Consider the following 20,369-nt stretch of genomic DNA (forward strand, 5'->3'; position numbering starts at 1 on the left):
TTTCTAGCTTTGCTCTGTGGCAATGATTTTGTTGTTGCTGTCGGTGCTAACTCTGTGCAATTGTTGTTATATTTAGCATCGCAGACGCAATTTATATAAAGTTTAATTGATTGGAAAATCAAATCGATTCGATTCGCACTGCAGCAGCAGCAGCAGCAGCATCGGCACCAACAACACAGACACGCATTTGCCTTTGACCGAGCGCAGATTGTAAGGGGAATCCCCCTGGCCCACATCCATGGCTCAGGCTTTCAGCCGTATTTCAGACCCAAAGTCGTTTATCTTGCCGCTGTTTGGATACATTTCTGATCTCGGTTTTGCAGTTGGGCCAATGTTGGACACACATAAGCACATTAAAGATTGAAGGATGGGAGCAATAAAAGACAAAGAAACCCATTGTGGTTGAATTAAGCTTCTTAACCTGGACTCGACAGCCGGAATTCAATTACATCCTTAACGCGCCAGAACAATGCTATAAATAATTCAACAAGTAAGTCAATTTAAAGTTACAACTTTCCCTTTTATGGCAGAGCGGGAAAATGGCCTTGTTAAGCGGAAAAACTTTACACGATGCGGACAAAGGAAACACTAATAAGCTAAATATGAAATAGAAAATGCAAATTGATTGAAAATAAAGCAATATAAAATTATTGATGCATCAAATTAGAGTTTAAACACCCAGGAAATGATAAATATATGAAAAATGAATTAAACCAAAATATATTTATGTAAATAGTTCATTATTTAGGACAAATAGTACGATAACTTTGGGCTAAGCTCCTTCGAATACGGAAATGTGTTTAGAAATCAGTTTAAATAATTTAAAACCTATACAATTGATAAGCTTAACATATCAAACTGTAAAATTAAAATACCTTACTCACTAATTAACATAAAAATCAATAACTAAACAGTTTATTAGCGGTCAGTTTCAAGTATCAGATATTAAAGGTAGTAGAATTTTAAGGACTGCAATAATTTGCACTCCGTGCTAATTAACTCCTCCCCGCCATAATAGTGCTACTTCCGGTTGATGGCATTTTATTTTCCACTTAACAATTGCTCTATTTCACCCAGATAAACTCCATTCTCCCCCTAGTCTCGGACTTATCCCGATCCACACCCACCCAACGACAAAGCACTTGTCATTAACAAAACAGCGCAATACCTGTTTAATTTCTATTGTGAAACTTGGCACTGCGAGAGCTTAACTTTTCTTTTCGATGCACCACCAGCCACGCCCACTGCCCATGGCTGATGTCACTGGCCGGGTCCTGAGAGTGAGCAGTTCGACGATATGTTTAATGGCAGCTACAATGGAAAAACTTTTACGTATAGCAAAGCAATTCAATTGAAAATAATTAGAAACGTAGCCACATGGCGAAACTTCTTAATTGCCCGACTATTGTGCGTCTACACTGAAGAAAGGGTATCAACTTTACAACTACCATCACTATAGATTTAAATATAAATAAATATAACGCTTAAGTTAATATATATGCAAGAAATACTGGACAGGTAAGAACTGTCAAGCTAAAGTGTAATAAATCCGATTGAAGCCAGGCATAGCTTTCTCCAACTGTACGTGACAATGAGAGGGGGGGTGGAGGAGGATGGAGCAGAGATTGACCGAGAATTAAAAGAGTGCAAGAGACAGCAAATTGCATTATGCATAATGCCGGTTGAGCTTGAGCTTGAGCCATTATCGAATCCCCCTCCACGTAGAAGGAGAAGAGGGGGAAGCGAGGGAGCAAGAGACTCTGGCCATTCAAGAGAAACAAATCCACTGAGCGACAGAGAGAGAGGAGAGTGACTTGGCGATAGGAGCCGTGTGTATAAAACAAGTGCGTATATATAACGTTGTCTCATTTGGAACTCCTCGCCTTGACCATGCACCTCAGTCAGCATATCGCGGTGCTCTTTCTCTGGCTCTGCTTCGCCCTTATCAGCAGCGGTGAGTGACGTCGCCCACCTATTTATATTTTATATGTAGATTGAGCTTCTAGGGTTTTAATCTTCAATTTATGTTTACTCCCAAAAGGGCACGCCAAGCCGTGGAAATGGGGTCCAGCCTCGAATAGCGGCCCCATTGGCGGTCCCGCCTGGAACGGCGGCAATGACGAGTCCACCGATAACATAATCATCCATTCCAATGGCGGCGGCAACCGCGGCAACGGAGGCGGCGGCAAGTGGCGTTACTAACTTCGCCCCAGTGGGAGGCGTGACCAACGAGGTGTATTTTCCAGTAACTCTATGAATAACACTGCAATTACTTTGTTTTCAAGTAGATTTCTAAGAACTGACGCACGATTATACACCTCTCATTGTCATAGTCTTACAAATATGCATATATCATACCTTGAAATGATTTAAAACCCAATAAATACTCACAAGAATATTCATAGAATCACATAACGAATTAAAATATATTCTACTTTTAATTTTCTGTTTACCATGTATATGATAACAAAAGTTTCGATCAAAATGCAACATTAAAGCTTTGTTTAATGTTTTTTATTACTTTTAGGTATATTGTGTGATTTTCTTATACTAATTACTAAAGGTTGTATAAAGATAAATTGGACCAATCTTTTCTAAACCTTTGTCTTCTTTAAATAGTTTTTAGTTTAGAAATTTAAAAATAAAAATTGTTTTTTGACAGTTGTGTCACAGACATGAGCAGATCAAGTGCATCAATCTATAATCGACAATTCCATTTTCCAAATTTATATTTTTTTGTCAATAAGTGAAGTTCAATATTTTGGTGACATCATATTTGATATAGATTTAGATAAAAAAAGTTATCTTATAACGAAAGTAGTATTATAGTATAAGTAATGTATAGTATTAGTAGCTATAGATACATTTTGCTCAATATCTTTGGCTTAAAAAGGTGTTAGTTATTCTCCTAAAGTTTCTCTGACACCTATTAAATATAGTGTCCCGTGTTTTTTGATAATTTAGATAGAGGTATGTTCTTTTAAGTATATTTAAAAATAATCAAACAAAATATCTTTGTCGTAAAGCTTAAAAGTATCCCCTAATTCAGAATTGGGCCCCAATCTTGACCATTAAAATCCACAGCAAAAATCAATCTTAAAGTCATCAGCCTGGCATTATCAACAACCAATTAAAAAAATCAAATGTCATCTGCATCAGCGTGTGTGTAGTCCTCAAGCGTAGGTTGCCCCCAAAAATTGTGCTGATTTTGTTTACACTTAAAACCACAAATCTTTTACAATAAATTGCAAAGGCTTTGTTCAGGGAATACCTGTAAATGCAACGATCAGGACGTATGTGTCGATCTTTTGCCCTTTCAAGGTATATATAATCTAGTATCTGTTTCCCGAGACGATAGACCTAGGCGTCACAGGGTTCATTGATAAGGCGAAATACTCGTTTTGTGGTATTGAGCTGGGAATTTCTCAGACTCGCCATATGCGACGTCAAAACAAAGTCGGCGCGGCACGTGCTTTAGTATGTGAATTTTTTGCAGTACAGTGTGAAAACATTGCAGCCCGCCCATCTGTCCGGTTTATGGCTAACGTGCATAACACTGGTACTACCCAAAACTTAAATGCTATATCGCGTTGACACGCTTCGCTCTCTCGATTAGCCAAAAATCAATAAAAGTCGAGTGTAGCTTGGCGAATCGGTGACTCAATGCCTTGTGTTCCGCTCAACCGCAAGTAAACAAAACAAACTCGTCGCTGGCAATTCCCCAACAAATGCACCGCTCCTGACCTCCTCCCCTGTGTTATCGCCCAAAGTGGGAGAGGATCGGAGCTGGTAGAATATATAGAACGACGTGATGATCCGATCTTGCCTGCACTCGTATAAATAGCTCACACTTGACTTGGCCCTCGTATAGTCAATGCGAAATGGGCTCGAGCACTGGTAGTTGGATCTTACTGGGCCTGGTGGCCAGTGTCGTCGCTCTGGCTAGCGGTAAATATATATATATAAACTATTATATCCATAAAATTAAAATTTTACAAAGTGTTACATTCCATAGCGAAGCCAATTCTGAGACAGATATCATATAGATTTCTAATATCAGCTGACAGTTACATGCTATAAATCTTGATGGAAATTCCAACTCAATATAGTTGTATAATCCTTAAAGACTAATAATCTAATCTACTTATTAACTGAAATAATAATGATAGAATTATAAATCCATTTACAGCTGCTAATATTCAGCACAGCGATGGCCAGTCGATTGTCCAAAACAATGGAAACACTTTTCTGTCCAACGGAGCTGGGCAAATCATCCGCCGATCCGATGGCAAAACCGTCCTGATCGGTTCTAATGGCAACCAGATTGTCACCAGTGACGAAGATGACTCTCTGGATGTTGATAGTTCCAGCGGTGGAAATCACAACAGCAACAACATCATCATCAATGGACAGAGCACCATGATTCAGAACGATGGCAAAAGCTTCATCTACGGCAATGGCAGAGACGGAAGTTATATCAACAGCAATGGGCGCACTGTGCGGATCATAGATGGAGGTATTGAGCTCAATGAACATGGACAGGTCTATAACTTCCGGCCCAAGGCAAGGACTGGGAATCAAAAGGAAACCATAATTGTCAACGGCCAGCCGGCCCAGGTGGAGTACTCCAATGGTGATATAATTGTCGAGCTGGCGGATCACACGGTGATCGCTAAAGTGGGTGATCGTACCTTCCTGGGGGATCGGCACTCCTTCGATAATCGCGACAAGCTGGAGGCAGAGGCCAAGAACCATGCCCACCAAATCCAGAAAGAGGTCCATGAAAGTATCAAGAAGTCGATGGATGACCTCCATGCCCAGCTCAAGCACACTTTTGGCAATCTCTTTACCTAAAGGGGGAAAATGTATCAAAGTGTACGAGGGTCGCTCGAATAAAGCGAATTTGCAGCATTTATCTTGGCTAGTCGTCTTTACATCTTTTCTTTTTATAAAAAACTTGGCATTTTCCTAGCCCTGAGAAGCTATTGTTGTTGTCGCTGGGCAAATGCTAATTTCGTAGGCAACTTGTGCTGGTTTCTCGTCAATAATCTCTTGATTCGCACAACCTGCGGCCACAATTGTGTGTGTCAATTACATGGAATTGCCGCACAGCTTAACATAAGTTATGTGATTGATTAGCGGGAAATTCGCCGGACCGTGGTCTTGGGACGCTGTTAATTCTAACGCTTAGTTGGGCAGCCCAGACAGCTTGGCCCGTGGGCGGATGGGAATACATTAGCCGGGTGGTGGGGTAATATCTGTGCCCAGTTTCCAGTTCTCAGTTCCCAGTATTTAGACAATTGACCCGTCATCATGGGGTGTCATGCCTGTTATAATATTTAAAAGCTAATTCAACGTGCTTGATCTTTTGATCCTATAAATTGGATCACAATTAGATTTAGCAAATGTTGCAAAGAATCAACGAATGCAATTCCAGGGTAGATATTTGAATACGTAAATAATCCTATAATATATACATTTGATATACGTATAGGGTTTCTGTAGATCTACTTAGATGGAATGAAGGATTAGATAATACTAAAATACTTAATATCAATTGAATTCATATGCAAAGAAGAACTTTACGTGACTCACAGACGTGTCACAATAACTTTTAGGAATTGTTTCATGCTTAATAAACTTAAATTAAGTAAGTCACGATTCCGGGGTGTTTTCTAGTTTTCACTAATAATTTCAAAACAATTGTGACACCTTGACCCTCTGTGCTCTATATCCATCGTTTCACTTTTTTTGCCTATTTAACGTTGCTACTTTGACCCACATAAAATGTATCGACTTTGTACCTGTCAAAGTGTAATTCGATTAAAAGTTCGCACTACCTTAAAACCAAGTAGATTTTGGGAAAATTCCTTGAATTTATGTTATTATAGCAATGCTGTTGTACATGTGTGAAAATTGCATTGCATAGAACATACTTCAAATATCTCCAGCAAACAATTAAATAAGAAAACCCAACAAGGAAATAAAAGTTCAACAAAATTATTACAGCAAGTGCTAGGTAACAACGTTATACATTTTATCTTAGTTTGTACAATCCCAGGTTATTTTGCAGATTTTCAGACTCTTAAACGGCAACCCGTGTCGATGACAAAAACCTTATCAATGAGAAAACCCAAGAAATGAGCTTTTCTCTGACCAAAGAGCAGGTGTCCGCCTGGCGGACCAACTTCTACAATTCGCCGCATAATTGCCTGGCCCAGAATGTGTGTTCATCCCACGATCCCATGCAGATGGCCCTCAATGCTCCGGTGGTTCAGAACTCCCTGGGATCGGGCGTGAAATCGTGGCATATGGTAACCGGGCCAGGAAAAGCGACCACTGGCGGTCCCGGATGGATTTGCACAGGCTTGGATATGCTACGACTGGCAATGGATAAACAGATTCCCCTGCCCGTGGATTTTGAATTCTCCGCCAGTCATTTGGTCTTCTACCACAAATTGGAGCGTTGCAATTACTTCCTGATAAAAGTATGCGAACTGCTGGAGTCAGGTGAGCCTCTGGAAGGACGGTTGTTTCAACACCTGCTGAAGAACGCAGTGCCAGACGGTGGAAACTTTGACATGTTCAGGAATCTGGTCAAAAAGTATGGTATCATGCCTCGATCATGTTACCTGCACAACACCAGTTCGATTGCCCAAGTCAACAAGATATTGAGGAGCAAGGTGCGTATGCTATTAATACTATATATTTTATATAATAAGATTTATAAGCTTTACTTTCCCTTTACAGCTCCGAGAGTACGCTTGTCGTCTTCACCAACAGTTCACTCTCGAAGGTGACAGCAAAAGCCTACCCGAAATCATTAAGGGCATGCTCCCAAATCTCTACAACGTTCTGGTCATCTGCCTGGGGGAGCCGCCTGTGGAATTTACCTGGGAGTTCCTTGATCAAAAGAAACGCTACCAGTGTTTGATGAACATAAATTCGGTGAATTTATATGATGTGATTGTAGGACTAGAACTAGACTCCTGCATTTCCCTGGCTCACGATCCGCGAGAGACCTCTAGCTATAACACCAACTACAAAGTGGCCCACAGTTCCAACATGGTTGGGACGAAGGACCACATTTACAACAACCAACCCATGGATGTGATAATGAAGATAATAGCGGACGCTCTGAACGGCGGAAGTACAGTGTGGCTGGGCTGTGACCTTCGCCATCGGTTCAAGGCCAAGCCTCTTGCTTTGAGCCTCGAAACCTATAAGTTTGATATGGTCTTTGGCCTTGATGTGGGCAAAACGCTTACGAAAGCAGAGAGACTCATGTACAAGGACTCACGCCAGGATTCCACCTTACTTCTGACGGGGATAGGATTGGATTCTACGGAGCAGCTTGTACAATTTAGCACCATTACGGCATCGGCTGTGGGCAAGGATGCGATAGCGAAGAACAAGATCTTCACTATTGACGCAGATTGGTTGAGGGAATACGCCTTCGAGATTGTGGTTAACAAAAAATTTGTTCCAAAGGACGTTCTTGATGCCGCCAAACTACCAGATGTCACGTCACTGCCTCCTTGGGATCCCATGGGAGCCTTGTATGCGTAGTACGAGTATTTTATACCGAAAAGTATACTTTAAGTAGATTGATTGCCAAAATCCTGCCAAAACTTCTTAGATTGAACTCTACAAATTATTTTGTATAACTCTCGACTTTGGCTTGATTTCAAGAACTAGTAAAATAAAACTCTTTGACAGATGTAAAGCTATTCCCATCAAGTACTTAAAGTGGCTCAAACTGATGTCTCCCATCTTGTATAAAATTATTTAAAAATCCCCCAATGTTGCCGCCTTTTGAGGCAGTTCTTGTCATCGTCACCGAGGCGCGACCTTCACTAAGTTTTTCGGGAATCGGTCCTACGTGCCCGGCATGCCTAATTAGGCATTAGAGAGTTGCCAAGGAGTCCTGCTGATGGTTGGAGTAGCCAGCAAGACGGCAACTGTTTTCGTCTTAAGGGATTTACGCTAAGGAATTTGACTTTGCGAATAATAAAAACAACAGCATTTATCTTTGACTTTAAGGCCATGTCTTTATTTTATTAAATTTGCATCGATTAAATCTTTAAAATCTGGTAGCTAGGATAGAAGTGAGTCTGGTTTTAATACTGAATTCTGAATTTATTCCCTGCACTTCTTGAAAAATAATTCAAAAAAACACTTTTAATAAACTTAAAGTCAAGTCATATTTATTTATAAAAATACTCTAGAAGTACATCTTAAGGTATCACGCTACCAATATTTGCCAGATCTGCCCTCGTTGTAGTACGGATAGGGTGCCCCGTATCCAGGATATGCTCCAGGATACTGCCTGGGATACGCTCCTGGGCTCACAATAATGGGCTGCAGGACCACGGGCTTCGGGTACAGGAGTTTGCTCAGAAGATGACGAGGCCGGCGAATGCTGTTAGAGTCCTGGTCTGCTGATGGCGATTCATCCGCTGATCCCTCATCTGCCGGACTGGCCAGTGCAAGAGCATGCTGGCCACCAGTTGGCACAGCAGCATATGCATCGTGGTTATCAGGAAATGCCACCACCATCGCAATGGTGAGGATGCACATCAGAAGAACGGCAACGAATTTCATCTCAAGGCGGGTGCTACGATGTGTTGTCAATTTTGAACTGATTTGTTTTCGGTCCTACCTTTCCTTATATAGGCAGCACAGGTAGTCGAGTGAAACCTTTCTACCTGTCCTTCCACAGGAGGATTATGACCCTTCATCCCCTCTACAGCTGCAACAGGTAGTAATTATCTAGCTACATTTTCCCAGAACTATTAAGTACCATAAGGTTTTCCGGCTTAAGAAGATTTGTGTATGTTTTATGATTTTTGGAATGCTTGAAACGAGTTTTATTAGCTTCGATGTGGTTCCCATTTACTTGCACAAACGCCCAACTGTATGCTATACATTCAACAATATTTTTGTTTAGTTAACGAACTGCGGGGGTACTGGCATACCCTCTGGTGGCGGAGGCAGGCCAGGTGGAGCCTGACGACGTTGCTGTTGGGGATAGATAGTCAAGTTTTATATTACCAATCAGTTGGTATTAAAAAGGAGTACGATCTATCCTTACCCTGAACTGTTTGGGCGGCGGCGGCGGCTCGTTGGCCACCAGCTTTTCGTCCAAGGCACTACGACGAGCCTGAGGAAGGGAATTATAAAGAATGTAAGTAGGGCAAATAAATAATCAGTTAAAACCCTACATAAATATAAACACTAGAAAAACGTAATGCAAATCTTAACCAAACTAGGAACCCATTTACACATCCTTACTCGGAGGTCGGAGGTGGTTTCATTCTTGGCGAATGACGGCTGGCCCAGAAGGAGGCATTTAACAAACCGTTCGATTAACACGGCTAAATTGTGAAGGCGCCGCCAGTGCTTCGCCTCCTCTGGATCGAGCTGCTGCATCTGCTCTGGCGCCTTATGGTTTTTAGGACCAAGAAATCTTAGGATTCATTGCCCTTTGGCTTAACCCTTTGCACTCACCCGCTTGAACAGCCCCACGAACTTGGGATCCTGAAAGGGAGGACGGAAACACAGGTTAAGTTCGCCAAGAGGTCACGACAAAACCACCGGATCTCACCTCCACTCCGTTTGTGGTGCCCCCCCCGCGTCCATCGACTCCGAAGAGGGTCAGAGCCACAACGTAAATAACCAAAACAAGGCAAAATAGCTTCATTTCCGAGCTGTCACGTTCCTACGGCTCACTAAAATGTTGAATGGTGAAAATGTCCGGGACACTTCGCTCCGCTGATGCTGTACGGTTCGGTGGCATTGCTACTTCTTTATATACCCGATAATTCCGCCCCGGGGGATTGCATTTAATTGGCTTGTTGGGAGCGTTATCCGGAATCTTGTAAAGTTGCGGCCGATACATGGCCGGCGATAAGGAAAACATGTTAATTGGATATGCAGTAGTCATATTTACAGATGCATCTTGCAGATACAACGGAAAAAAACACAATGTGGCCGCATCGAGTAATATAAAACTATGGCATGATCCGGTGATTCTACTCCGATACAGGGAGATTATAGGTTACCTAAAATTGGTCAATTTTGGTGTTGCTTGTTAATGAAACCCGATTCCGATTCGACATTTCATTAATAACTATAATTAAGTGGTTTTAAAAGTAACTAATAATTCCAGTACGATTCAAACTTGCAAACTGTACTTAAGAACTCTTAAGTTTTCAGAAAAACCAATTATTAAAGAATAGAAAGGTGGAACTTGAGTAGTAGAAAGTAGTTTATATAGAGAAAGTAGTTTATAAATTGCATTGACTCATTCTAATTAAAAATTAGGAACATTTAGTTTAGTTAGTGTAAATCTTTATATAAAGTCTTTATTTTAAGGAACTAAAATATACAATTTTTCTCAATTAAAAAGATTGGTTTTGTAGCTTAGTTATGAGTTTTTTAAACTTTGCTTATTCGAATAAATTTTCATTAAAAAATATTGATAAATATGTATTCAAATAATAAAAATTTTTAATCTTATTTATAATCGTTTTCCGATTCGATCATAAAATTTAATTGTAAACTGCTAGGATTTTCATTGAACGTAAATTGCCTTTGAAAAGTGTCACCTATTTTTAAAAGTGTAACAATTAGATTGCATGCAGCGAAGATGTCGCAGCAAATTCGCTTTACAGGTGCAATCTCCGTGTTTCGTTGCCGTTACCTTTATTTACACCGTTGCCGTTACAACGTTACGCAACAATCTGCTTCCTCTCCAGCATCCTCCAACCGCCATTCTCCGCTTCCGCACCGACGGAAGACAAATGATTCTGCGTCTCGCGCTATTTTTCATTATTTCCGCTTGTAAACGCCACAATGCGTCCACGTTTGCTAAGCTTTGCATAATTCCGAATTATAACGCGCTTTGATGTCGCCGCCAGTGAAGAGACCGAAAGGATCTCTCTGCGTCCCTTTCCCTCTTTCCCTCCCTCTCTCTCTCTCTCTAGCTCCTATCAAGTCAAATAGAAGTGCAGGCGACAACGGGAAACTGTCAAGGAGGTGAAGGTGGAGTGGGCGGAAGGGATGAGGCGAAAAGAAAGTACAAAAATAAATAAGCGCACTTTTTTCTCATTTCCGTTGCTTACTTTGACGTGTTTAGTTTTTGATGTGCACACACACTCGCACACCCCGAGAGAGAGAGAGAGAGAGCAAGGCGAATGATTAAATTCGCCGCCAACATGGACAACGCTCCCCTACTTACTCCTTCGGGATATCCTTGCTCTCCCACTCTCCATCTTTATCTCAACTCTCTCTCCTCCTCTCTCTTTCTCTGTCTGTCTCTGTCGCCGGCGCTTCCTCTCTTTGTCTCTGTGGAAACTTTTCTCATTAGAAAACTTTTACTATTTCCGCTACTCAACGCCAAACGCAAACAACAAACGACAAAAATACGAAAAACATAAAAAAGTGCTACGCTCGAGAGACCGAAATGCGTAAATGTGTTGTAAATAAAATGTTTGATGCGCCTAAAGCTCCAAAAATGTATGTAGTACTTTGGCAAGTGCAATTGAAATACAGTAGAGTTTGAGAAATGGCAACCGGAAGTGATCTCAACCCAAATATCTACGGTTCGATATCCAGAGAAAAAATGTGATAAATTCATGCTTGACATCAAATCGAAAATATATTAATAATAATCTTTAAAATTATGAAATATATATAGTATTTTTATTATTGAAATCGCAAGCTAAACAACAAAGTTGGAAACTTATGCCATACATCAAATACAATTTCAATTTGTTACACATATTGAATTAAAGAAAACAAATAACGAAATCATCCTGCTCATGGATCTAACAACATCAATGTATCTATATCAAGAATATATATCAAATGTATCAACTACCAAATAGTTTTTGATTTAAATTTGATGGATATTAAATCCTCATCCGATTTCTGCGGCAACTGAATCGCTTTAAAAATGATCGTTAAAATATTATTAAAAGTTATCTAAGCTTTTAAAATCAAATTAAATAATATCCCTACAATCAAACTTTAATCCCAAACACAGATCAGTATAGTAATATAATTGTTAACACTACAAACTATTTTTAAGTCAGTGTTTTGCGAGTGTAAAACTATTGAGCTGCGAGAATGGAGGCACCTAAAATTTCGCTTTATTCAATTTGCAAGCCAAGCTGAAAATGCTGCTTGAAAATCAATAAATCAGTTTGCTCGGCAGCTTACCTCAGTTTCAATTCAATCAGATTTTGTTATTTGATTTTACCTTTGCCACCGCGTCCGCCTTCGCCTGCGGGTCACCCCCTCCGCTCCTCCTGAGGTACGCCCGTCTGCACTTCCTTCTTCCGGTTTCCTGTGCTTGCAGCGCATTTCCTTCAAGTACTTCGCATTTGCTCTAATTTGATTTTGAGCGGCAGGCAGCTTCTTGGGCTGTCAACTGTCATCGCGAATTTGAAATGTTCCCCCGTTTTGAGTTGCAAATATTGATTTTGAAGCTAGTACTCCAGCTAGGCAGGAAGCTGAACTTACTAACTATAGGTACTAGCTTAGTGCACAAGATCCAACTTAATTTCCCTGGATATATACACAAAGTTCTAAATGATCGTGAGCTTCTAAAGCCAAATACTTATTTAGCTAAAAATAAAATATTAAAAGTATTATATAAGGTAACCGAAGGAGCATCAAACCTGCAGCTTCTCGATTATATATATAGTTCTATAGTTATATTTACAAGTGGCATAATCAGTATTTAACATTAGGCTAAAGGTTCTAACCTATCCACTTCGTTTAATCAGGCATTATAAATATTAACGATTTTATCAAGTTTTCCCTTATAGTATAAGGTGATTAATTAACAAGTATTTCAAATGATTTTAATAATTCCGTTTTAGTGTGTCATTAAAGGTGTAATTTTAAGCAAAAATAACGAAGTATTGAAACGGAATTACACAAAAACATCACAATTAGCACTCATTTAGATTTAAAATAACTAAAAACTGATAAGTTTTATAAGAAAAATTGCAATAAATTCACATCGAAAGCCTATAAATACTCAATGCAGCGTAGAAATATTCACAGTCTGCATCATCTATTTGCGTGTTGATCTTATTAGTTATATGTGTACAGGGGTGCTCAAAAGTATTTACACTCACAATAATTTTCATTGCCAAACTACTTTTAATTAATATTCTTGGTGTTGTTAACCGATTTCCCTGAAACTTTATCTATCGTATAGATTGATCTATGCAGAAGCCAACAGAAAAGAAAGAATTAAAACGAAAATAGTAAAACGCTGAGTATATAAATAAGTTGTTCTGACTAATTCTAAGTGTAAGATAATACTATTCATATATTAATACATTTTAAAATTGATTAACTATTTGTAATCACAAGTTCTTTTCATATGGTTCAAGTAGGCAATTGAAATTACGATAAATAGTTGGTATAAAAGCAGCATATTCATTGCAATTCACCATTACCACTTTAGTGGCATTAATGGGAGTGAAAAATTCAATTACCACCCTGGGCCATTAGTGGCCCATAGATTTGAAGCTGCCATTTAATGCGCCATAAGTAGCCAGTGAAATTAATGCCCGACTGCCCCAATTGACAAAGTGCCGGGCCCAGGCCGAGCCATTGCGCTAATGCAAAACATAAACCAGGCAGTCCAGTTGCAGGCAGCATTCAGAGGGCAGCCGGCAAACCCGGTGAAATGTGTTTTAGTTGTCGATGGATATTTCGCCCAGATACCCATGCCCAGATACCCAGATACCCAGATAGCCAGATACCCTCTCCCGGGGTAATAAGTTCAATAGCGCCATTTCAACTCCGGGTATGCTGCATCACGTCGCCGGCAAACGAGGGCATCACGAACCGGATAATGATCAACGAACTGTATACGTTTCCGCAATCGTAGTCAAATCGACAAACATGCACATAGAGTGCAGCGTCTGGTTCGACAGCTCCTCGGTGCAGTTCCTCCAGTTCCTGCGACTCCTCCTTCCTGCTGCTGCCGCAGATCCTTGCTGCTCCCACTGCTCCTCGCCGCTGTCACGGGGGACTACTCCGCATCGGAATGGCAATGGCATCAGAGGGCCAGGAGGAGCTTTAGAGATGTAGCCCAAGCAGCTTATGCCGCTTCGCTGGGCGACGCTAGTGCCAACAATCACACTGACTGAAAAATCGACCTCAAACTAAGCTAATAAAATAGCTGATAGAGCAATAAATCTAAAATAATGTATTTTCTTTATAGTCTAAAGATAAACTTGAAATGATTCAAAAACAAAAATTTAAAGTAATCCAGAAACAATTTGTAAATGAATGTCAAAAATGATGATTGTTACCCCCACAATTCTTACAAATTATATACACTTTACAGAAAAGCAAACAACCTAAACCCACACAACAATCAAAATTAAATTTCTTTTAATTATACAATCTCTGCATTTATTTCCCTCAAGTATGGATTGATTTCTTTCAGTGATCCTGGGGCTTCTAGGAGTTGTGCCCCTTCGCGTTGGAATATTTTGCATTATTGATAAACTGCTTTCCCGTAGTCGTCATCGTTGTCGCTGTCGAAGCAAGAAATAAAGCAGCGGCAAAGAATATTTATGACACCGCCATGCCCCAGCAAACACTGTAAAAAAATATACATGCATATGGACAAGAATTCGCATTGGAAGCCAGCGGAGCGGACAGATAGCTCAGCACGCCCCAAGGCTCGGAACGTGTCGGGCATTAAGCGTCGGAACGTGTGTAACAGGCTTCCTAAGGAGCACCTTGCCATGATAATGGATCTCCCAGTGACACATACTCAAGGCTTTCGATGGGAAAAGAATGACCCAGGCGTATATTTTAGTGAAACAAAAGAAAAGGGTTTGGAAAACGTATGCAAAATTATTCATCATTGGGTTCATTTGGCAATTGTTTTCGTCTGATGATTGATTTTTTAAATATATATTTTATACAGATAAATATACTCTATCCCATATCAAAGCAACAAATGAACTTATAAATATAAGTTTAACAGAACAGAATTACTCTTAAGAAACCCTAAATGATACTGATTAGCATTACAAGTAGAGTTGATCTAGAAGATTGCAGGATCACTAGATCCCTGAAATAAATAAGAAAATATGCACACTAAGAGCATTTCCGATCCTTACCACTTAGACGACATTCGACTGCGTTTTTTTGGGCAATTTCTGACCTTCCTGACGTGCAAATGGAACGCTGCAAAGACAGAGTAAAGGCGCCAATGAAGCGTTTAACGGCTGCTCCGCAATGTTCCAGAAGACTGTGAGACTCATAAGGGTCCTGGCGCAGCGAAGGGAGGACAGGATGCTGTGTGGAAAAGCATTTGCCAGACCAATTTAGCGTGGCTCCAAACTCTCAACTCGGCGCACAGTGAGTGCAAAAAATGTGCGCTCGTTGCGTTGTAATTGCATTTGCCATAGCTTTGTTGTTGCTCACAAAAAAGTGCACCGCAGCAGCGGTCGGAGCAGGAGGAAGATGGAGCTGAGGCTGAGGCCGAAGCAGCAGCAGGAGCAGGATCCAGAGCAAGAAAAAGTTAACGAACGGGCACAAAGAGCGGCCAGGACAACGAAGGACACGCCATGTATGTATGCACGCTGAGGGCGTGGTCGCTGGGCAGTGCGTCTCTGTCTGGTAACGCACACATCACGTAGCGAAGTTGCCGCAACTAAAACTTCATCAATTTGCCTTGTGAATCCTTGGCAACTTTTTGCCATCCCATTCGCCTGCCGTGTGTGAGTGCGGTGTGCGAGTGTACCGAGGGTGTGTGTGTGTGTGTATGTGCAGCTGACTGCAAGTACAACGTATTTACAGCAGCGGTTAAGATAATAATAATAATATAAAAGGTGAACCAATGTCTGAACAGTTTTTATGATTTTTTAGACCCATTTCTTTTGAAGTCTCTTAGAAATACAGTATGCACTTTGTCATTTTCATGATAATATATTTAAACCATTTAAATAAATTTACATTTGATTTAGGTAATTCGTAAATGGAGAACAAACTAATAAATGTATCTTCCAACTAGCTCATTTTCAAGGAATAATACTATTTGTAAAAACTCATAACTACGCCAAAAAAGCATTAATTTTAATTCCGAAAGTGATCCTATGTTTTTTTTATTAGGTTAATCTGCATACTTAATTTTAAATTTCAGAAAATTAAAGATTTTGCCAATTTTAAACAATTTTAACGATGTAATCCCCCATTCATTTTTTGAAAAAATTGAAAAATGTATTTTTCCACCGGACATGGCTGGACTGACTCAGCTGTAAATGCTGATCAAGAATATATATATGATTTATAGGTGCGTTACAAGCTTTTGACCGAATTTATAATACCCTGAAAGGGTATGAAAAATGCATACATGGCGTATACTTAACGTGAAACCCCTTAAATTAAGTATACGCCATGTGTGTATTAAGGAAGTATAGTTTGCAAATGTACAAAGATAAGTTAATAAAAAGCAAATGAAGCAATTCCAATTTAAGATAGAATCTGAAATCGATCATAACTAAGCTGCAAATATTCAATATTTATAAATATTTATACCCCTGCAGGGTATTATAATTTCAGTCAGAAGTTTGCAACGCACTGAAGGAGGCACCTTCGACCATATAAAGTATATATATTCTTGATCAAGAATATATATGATTTATAGGGTCGGAAATGGCTCCTTCACTGTTAAAAATTATATTTTCCTATGCAAGATTCCTGAAATCGAAATATTTACTTGATAATTTTGTAGTATAGTATAGTAAAAGAAATATATTATTATAATATATATAATAATATAGTATAATAATAATTAATAATAACATAAATAAAAATTTCGATTTCAAGAATATTTATATTAATATTAATATTATACGAAATAATATAATAATTATAATATTGTAATGGCAGTGAATAGCTTACTCTCGCCCTCTCTTTCTGTATGCCTCTGTAAGCCTCTGCCTCTCGCTCTCTTTCTTACTCACAATAACATTTGGTATGTCTGACTCCCTCTGTTACAGCTCTGTTGCCTCCCTCTGTTGCAGCTCTAGAGATGGCGCTTACGCTCTATCTCTCTCTGTTGCAGCTACAGAGGTAGCTCTTTCTCTCTCGCTCTCTTTCTCTGTTATCATTGATCGGGAAGTATAAATAGAGGTGCTTCGATCGCCGCGACATCAGTCTGTCCTAGGGGTACCTAGTGTTAACATCGATAGTGATAGTGATAGTGATTACCCTTCGACCTGAAATATATGACGTGGCTATGGAACACATCCAGATAAACAGGAAGAGATCTTCGATGCCATGATAATTCTAATTGAAGTCACCACGATTATAAGTCGATACTGGAAGGAATTACATCTAAAGTGATAGTGAAAGAAGAACACTTCGATGAATCCATATCGTAAGATGATACTTAATTAACTCACCAGGAATATAACTCTACATCGGGCGGAATCAAGAAATGACGAAAGATGACGTGTCCTCTACTGGGGTAAGTCTTTGCTTTGACAATTATATCATTATTATATTTTAAACATTAAGAGAAGCTATATTAGTGATCAGGCCTAGGTCTAGAATAAGTTGTGTTAGCTATGAATTTATTTTTTCATTAATTTCCTTTTTGCCATGGACCCCATTATTTAATGCTGATCAAGAATTTATATGATTTATAGAGTCGGAAATGACTCTTTCACTGTGTTACATCTGCAAAAGTAGACCACCTAATATAAAAATTACAATTTGTATAAAAAAGAGCATGTTGTATGTTCTATTGACTTCTTTTTGTGAAATATTTTTTTAGCTGTAAAACCCTCCAAACTCTATTTTTATGAACTCGTCTGTTTTGGGCGACTACGTGCATTCTGGCCAGTGCATAAAGCAAATTATATCGGTTGGTTTGAGAGCGAGCTTTATTTTACGCAATTTTCAGACCATCGCATTGCAGGGCCCTGCGCTCCATTTGGCCATTAATGCCTTGCGTTTTATTTATGATTAATTACAGCGTTTAAAAGTGCATAAATTTGCATTGGATAAAAGTGTTTTTACTAGCGAAAATAATTAAATACGTCACGGCCACAATGGAATCCGGCAAAGGATGAAGGACGAAGGACGATGGTGACGATGAGCGGGTCGGCAAGTGCATGAAATATGAATTTGCATTAAAGCATTTCCATTCCTTTGATTTAAATATCAATTGACTCGATTACATTATGCTGTTGCACATTAAAAATATACATAAATATACGGAAAGGATTCCCAATTAATGACTGATTTTGAGAACAAAAAAATTAAATATTTTGACCATCAATTTGTTTCTCATCCAGTTACTATAAAAACAAAATTAACATTTTATTTAGAGAGATGCTTGTTTTTAAAGGGGCTGCTAGAGAGTAACTTAAAGATGACAATAAAATCATCAGATAAGGAGCCATGAGACTTTAAACATTTATGAATTGAGAGCCCAATCTCTGTAAACAAAGGCAAAAGACAAAGCTTAAAGCTTAAGATCTTTATTGATTCCTTTCTGCAAATAATGAAATTATAATTTTATAGAGAAAATTCAGTCTATTGATTGTCATAACTCTGCACCACATACGCTCCATCGTCCTGGCGATAGCCAAGTCCATTATACACCACATAGGTCCAGAAATACAAAGTATCTCCGAGCTCCAGCTTCGTCTCGCGGTCCCGGAAGGTCCATCGTCCCCGCTTGGCACTCGGTATATCCCGTGCCCATTGCCCCGCCTCCAGGCCGTCGAGCTCCTCGTTCAGCTTGCCATGAAAGGCGAACAGCGAAATGCCCGCCTCATGCGGTATGGAGACCTCGAATCCCTTGGGATGAAACACGCGCACCCGGGCCTCAGGTGCCTCGTAGGCGCCACCAAAACAAATCGCACTCGCCAGCAGCAGGAGCAGGCACACCGGAAGTCGAGCCATCACGGAGCTAAATGGAACGTGTTTCCCGTTTGGTTCCCCGGACAGAACTGAGCGAAGATGGTTTCATCACATGGCTTATCAAAGCAAACAGCGAATAGATTAAAAAAAAGTTCAAAATATTTGAACTCTGAAGAGAAACTCTGTAAGAATAATTCAATAAGTCATTCTTTGAAAATTCAAATTAATGTAACCTTTAATTTCAATTTAAACATTTAAACACTATTCAATTTCTCAAGCTTTCCCCTCTGCCGCAAGTTTCATCTCTCTAAAACAATTGAATATTCCGAAAGCATATTCACACAGATCCTGCTCATCATGATATTTGCCGCGACATGAGGCCAGGTCACTAATCACCCATTTCCCGTCCAAAGCTCCCGATCTCACATAGTTGTCGATCGTCACCCGTCCTATTTGATTTATCAATCCCAAATCCATCAGCACGCAGGTCATAGAGCACTTGTAGCTGTGCTCAATGAGAGAAATATCTTGGTTATCCGGCCAGTTTTCCAAAGCAATGAGTTTTTCGGCATCAGGTAATTCTTTTTGAGATGCACAGGGATTATAAATCACAGAGTCTGCCTAAAAATATGGTAAAGAACTGAAGAAGTTTGGTAAATTTATATTAATTTACCTGGACTGAGGCACACAGAATAATAACAAAGAGGAAAAGAGTTTGTCGGACCAGCATGGTTTCTGTAATGAAGCTGGAACCAAAAGTCCCCGCGTGCTTATAGCAAAGCTAATTAAATAAAATTACATTTATTTCAATAAGTGATTATATTGCAACTCATAGAGGTGATGCTACACAAAAGAAGCCTTAATTATAGATTATACAAATTTAATTATTGTTATATTTGAAAATCTGATTTAAATTGTGCCTAATTTCTCGAGTCTAAAACAATGAAACACACCAAAAGTACGCTCGCATAAATCGGTCTCATTTCTATACTGGTAGTTACAATAGTTAAGAGTCGGCGCAAATGCATACTCATCTATAATCCCCAGATCGAAGTATTTATCCAGGCGAACATTTCCCAAAGAATCTATAAATCCATAGTACCAGAGAATGCAAGACACATAGCACTTGTGGGTTTTATTAACGCTAGCCACTTGCAGATTTCTGGGCCAATCCTCCATCACGGCATTGGCTTCTTCATGGTCTATTCCATTTTTATCTCCACAGGGATAAAAACCTCCAAATGCAGGCTATTAAAGGAGGTGTTTATAATATTTGTAGCAGTCAAATCGAGAGATTAACTTACTTTTATAACTACAAAAAGGAAAAGTAACCAGAAAATATTTGGGACACGTTCTACAGACATTATTCCTGATAACTAACTAACGAGAGGGTCTACAATATAGACTCTACTGCTCTATTCTACTTAAACCAAAATGTCGTGACGAAT

At 39.5% G+C, this 20,369-nt stretch overlaps 8 protein-coding genes across 8 annotated transcripts; 3 read left to right on the forward strand and 5 right to left on the reverse strand.

The window, feature by feature from the left end:
* Window positions 1–1,240: 1,240 nt before the first annotated feature.
* Window positions 1,241–2,425, forward strand: LOC110182937 (uncharacterized). The gene is made up of 2 exons (XM_020951116.2): window positions 1,241–1,954; window positions 2,042–2,425. The coding sequence occupies exons 1-2, from the start codon at window positions 1,891–1,893 to the stop codon at window positions 2,200–2,202; spliced, it is 225 nt and encodes a 74-aa protein (XP_020806775.1). The 5' UTR covers window positions 1,241–1,890; the 3' UTR covers window positions 2,203–2,425.
* A 1,000-nt stretch (window positions 2,426–3,425) lies between these two features.
* Window positions 3,426–4,915, forward strand: Bbd (Bombardier). The gene is made up of 2 exons (XM_020951077.2): window positions 3,426–3,948; window positions 4,190–4,915. Exons 1-2 carry the CDS (start codon window positions 3,882–3,884, stop codon window positions 4,852–4,854), a joined length of 732 nt encoding a protein of 243 aa, XP_020806736.2. The 5' UTR covers window positions 3,426–3,881; the 3' UTR covers window positions 4,855–4,915.
* Window positions 4,916–4,995: 80 nt separating this feature from the next.
* Window positions 4,996–7,763, forward strand: LOC110182913 (bleomycin hydrolase). Its single transcript, XM_086828036.1, has 3 exons — window positions 4,996–6,019; window positions 6,062–6,683; window positions 6,751–7,763. The coding sequence occupies exons 2-3, from the start codon at window positions 6,141–6,143 to the stop codon at window positions 7,567–7,569; spliced, it is 1,362 nt and encodes a 453-aa protein (XP_086684162.1). The 5' UTR covers window positions 4,996–6,019; window positions 6,062–6,140; the 3' UTR covers window positions 7,570–7,763.
* A 487-nt stretch (window positions 7,764–8,250) lies between these two features.
* On the reverse strand, window positions 8,251–8,716 carry LOC110182960 (uncharacterized). Its single transcript, XM_020951151.2, has one exon. The coding sequence runs from the start codon at window positions 8,602–8,604 to the stop codon at window positions 8,251–8,253; it is 354 nt and encodes a 117-aa protein (XP_020806810.2). The 5' UTR covers window positions 8,605–8,716.
* A 122-nt stretch (window positions 8,717–8,838) lies between these two features.
* LOC110182936 (uncharacterized) lies at window positions 8,839–9,795 on the reverse strand. The gene is made up of 4 exons (XM_020951115.2): window positions 9,608–9,795; window positions 9,511–9,540; window positions 9,095–9,163; window positions 8,839–9,021 (listed from the first exon to the last, which is right to left on the reverse strand). The coding sequence occupies exons 1-4, from the start codon at window positions 9,701–9,703 to the stop codon at window positions 8,947–8,949; spliced, it is 270 nt and encodes an 89-aa protein (XP_020806774.1). The 5' UTR covers window positions 9,704–9,795; the 3' UTR covers window positions 8,839–8,946.
* An 8,119-nt stretch (window positions 9,796–17,914) lies between these two features.
* On the reverse strand, window positions 17,915–18,963 carry LOC110182875 (gram-negative bacteria-binding protein 3). Its single transcript, XM_020951018.2, has one exon. It carries the CDS (start codon window positions 18,961–18,963, stop codon window positions 18,592–18,594), a length of 372 nt encoding a protein of 123 aa, XP_020806677.2. The 3' UTR covers window positions 17,915–18,591.
* Obp57d (Odorant-binding protein 57d) lies at window positions 17,915–20,285 on the reverse strand. Its single transcript, XM_020951145.2, has 2 exons — window positions 20,226–20,285; window positions 17,915–20,169 (listed from the first exon to the last, which is right to left on the reverse strand). Exons 1-2 carry the CDS (start codon window positions 20,283–20,285, stop codon window positions 19,831–19,833), a joined length of 399 nt encoding a protein of 132 aa, XP_020806804.2. The 3' UTR covers window positions 17,915–19,830.
* On the reverse strand, window positions 19,139–19,651 carry Obp57e (Odorant-binding protein 57e). Its single transcript, XM_020951148.2, has 2 exons — window positions 19,595–19,651; window positions 19,139–19,542 (listed from the first exon to the last, which is right to left on the reverse strand). The coding sequence occupies exons 1-2, from the start codon at window positions 19,649–19,651 to the stop codon at window positions 19,195–19,197; spliced, it is 405 nt and encodes a 134-aa protein (XP_020806807.2). The 3' UTR covers window positions 19,139–19,194.
* Window positions 20,286–20,369: the final 84 nt, after the last annotated feature.

This window comes from Drosophila serrata, unplaced genomic scaffold (assembly GCF_035046125.1).
Source record: "Drosophila serrata isolate PLE 108 unplaced genomic scaffold, ASM3504612v1 contig_184, whole genome shotgun sequence".
Taxonomy (NCBI): Eukaryota; Metazoa; Arthropoda; class Insecta; order Diptera; family Drosophilidae; genus Drosophila; species Drosophila serrata.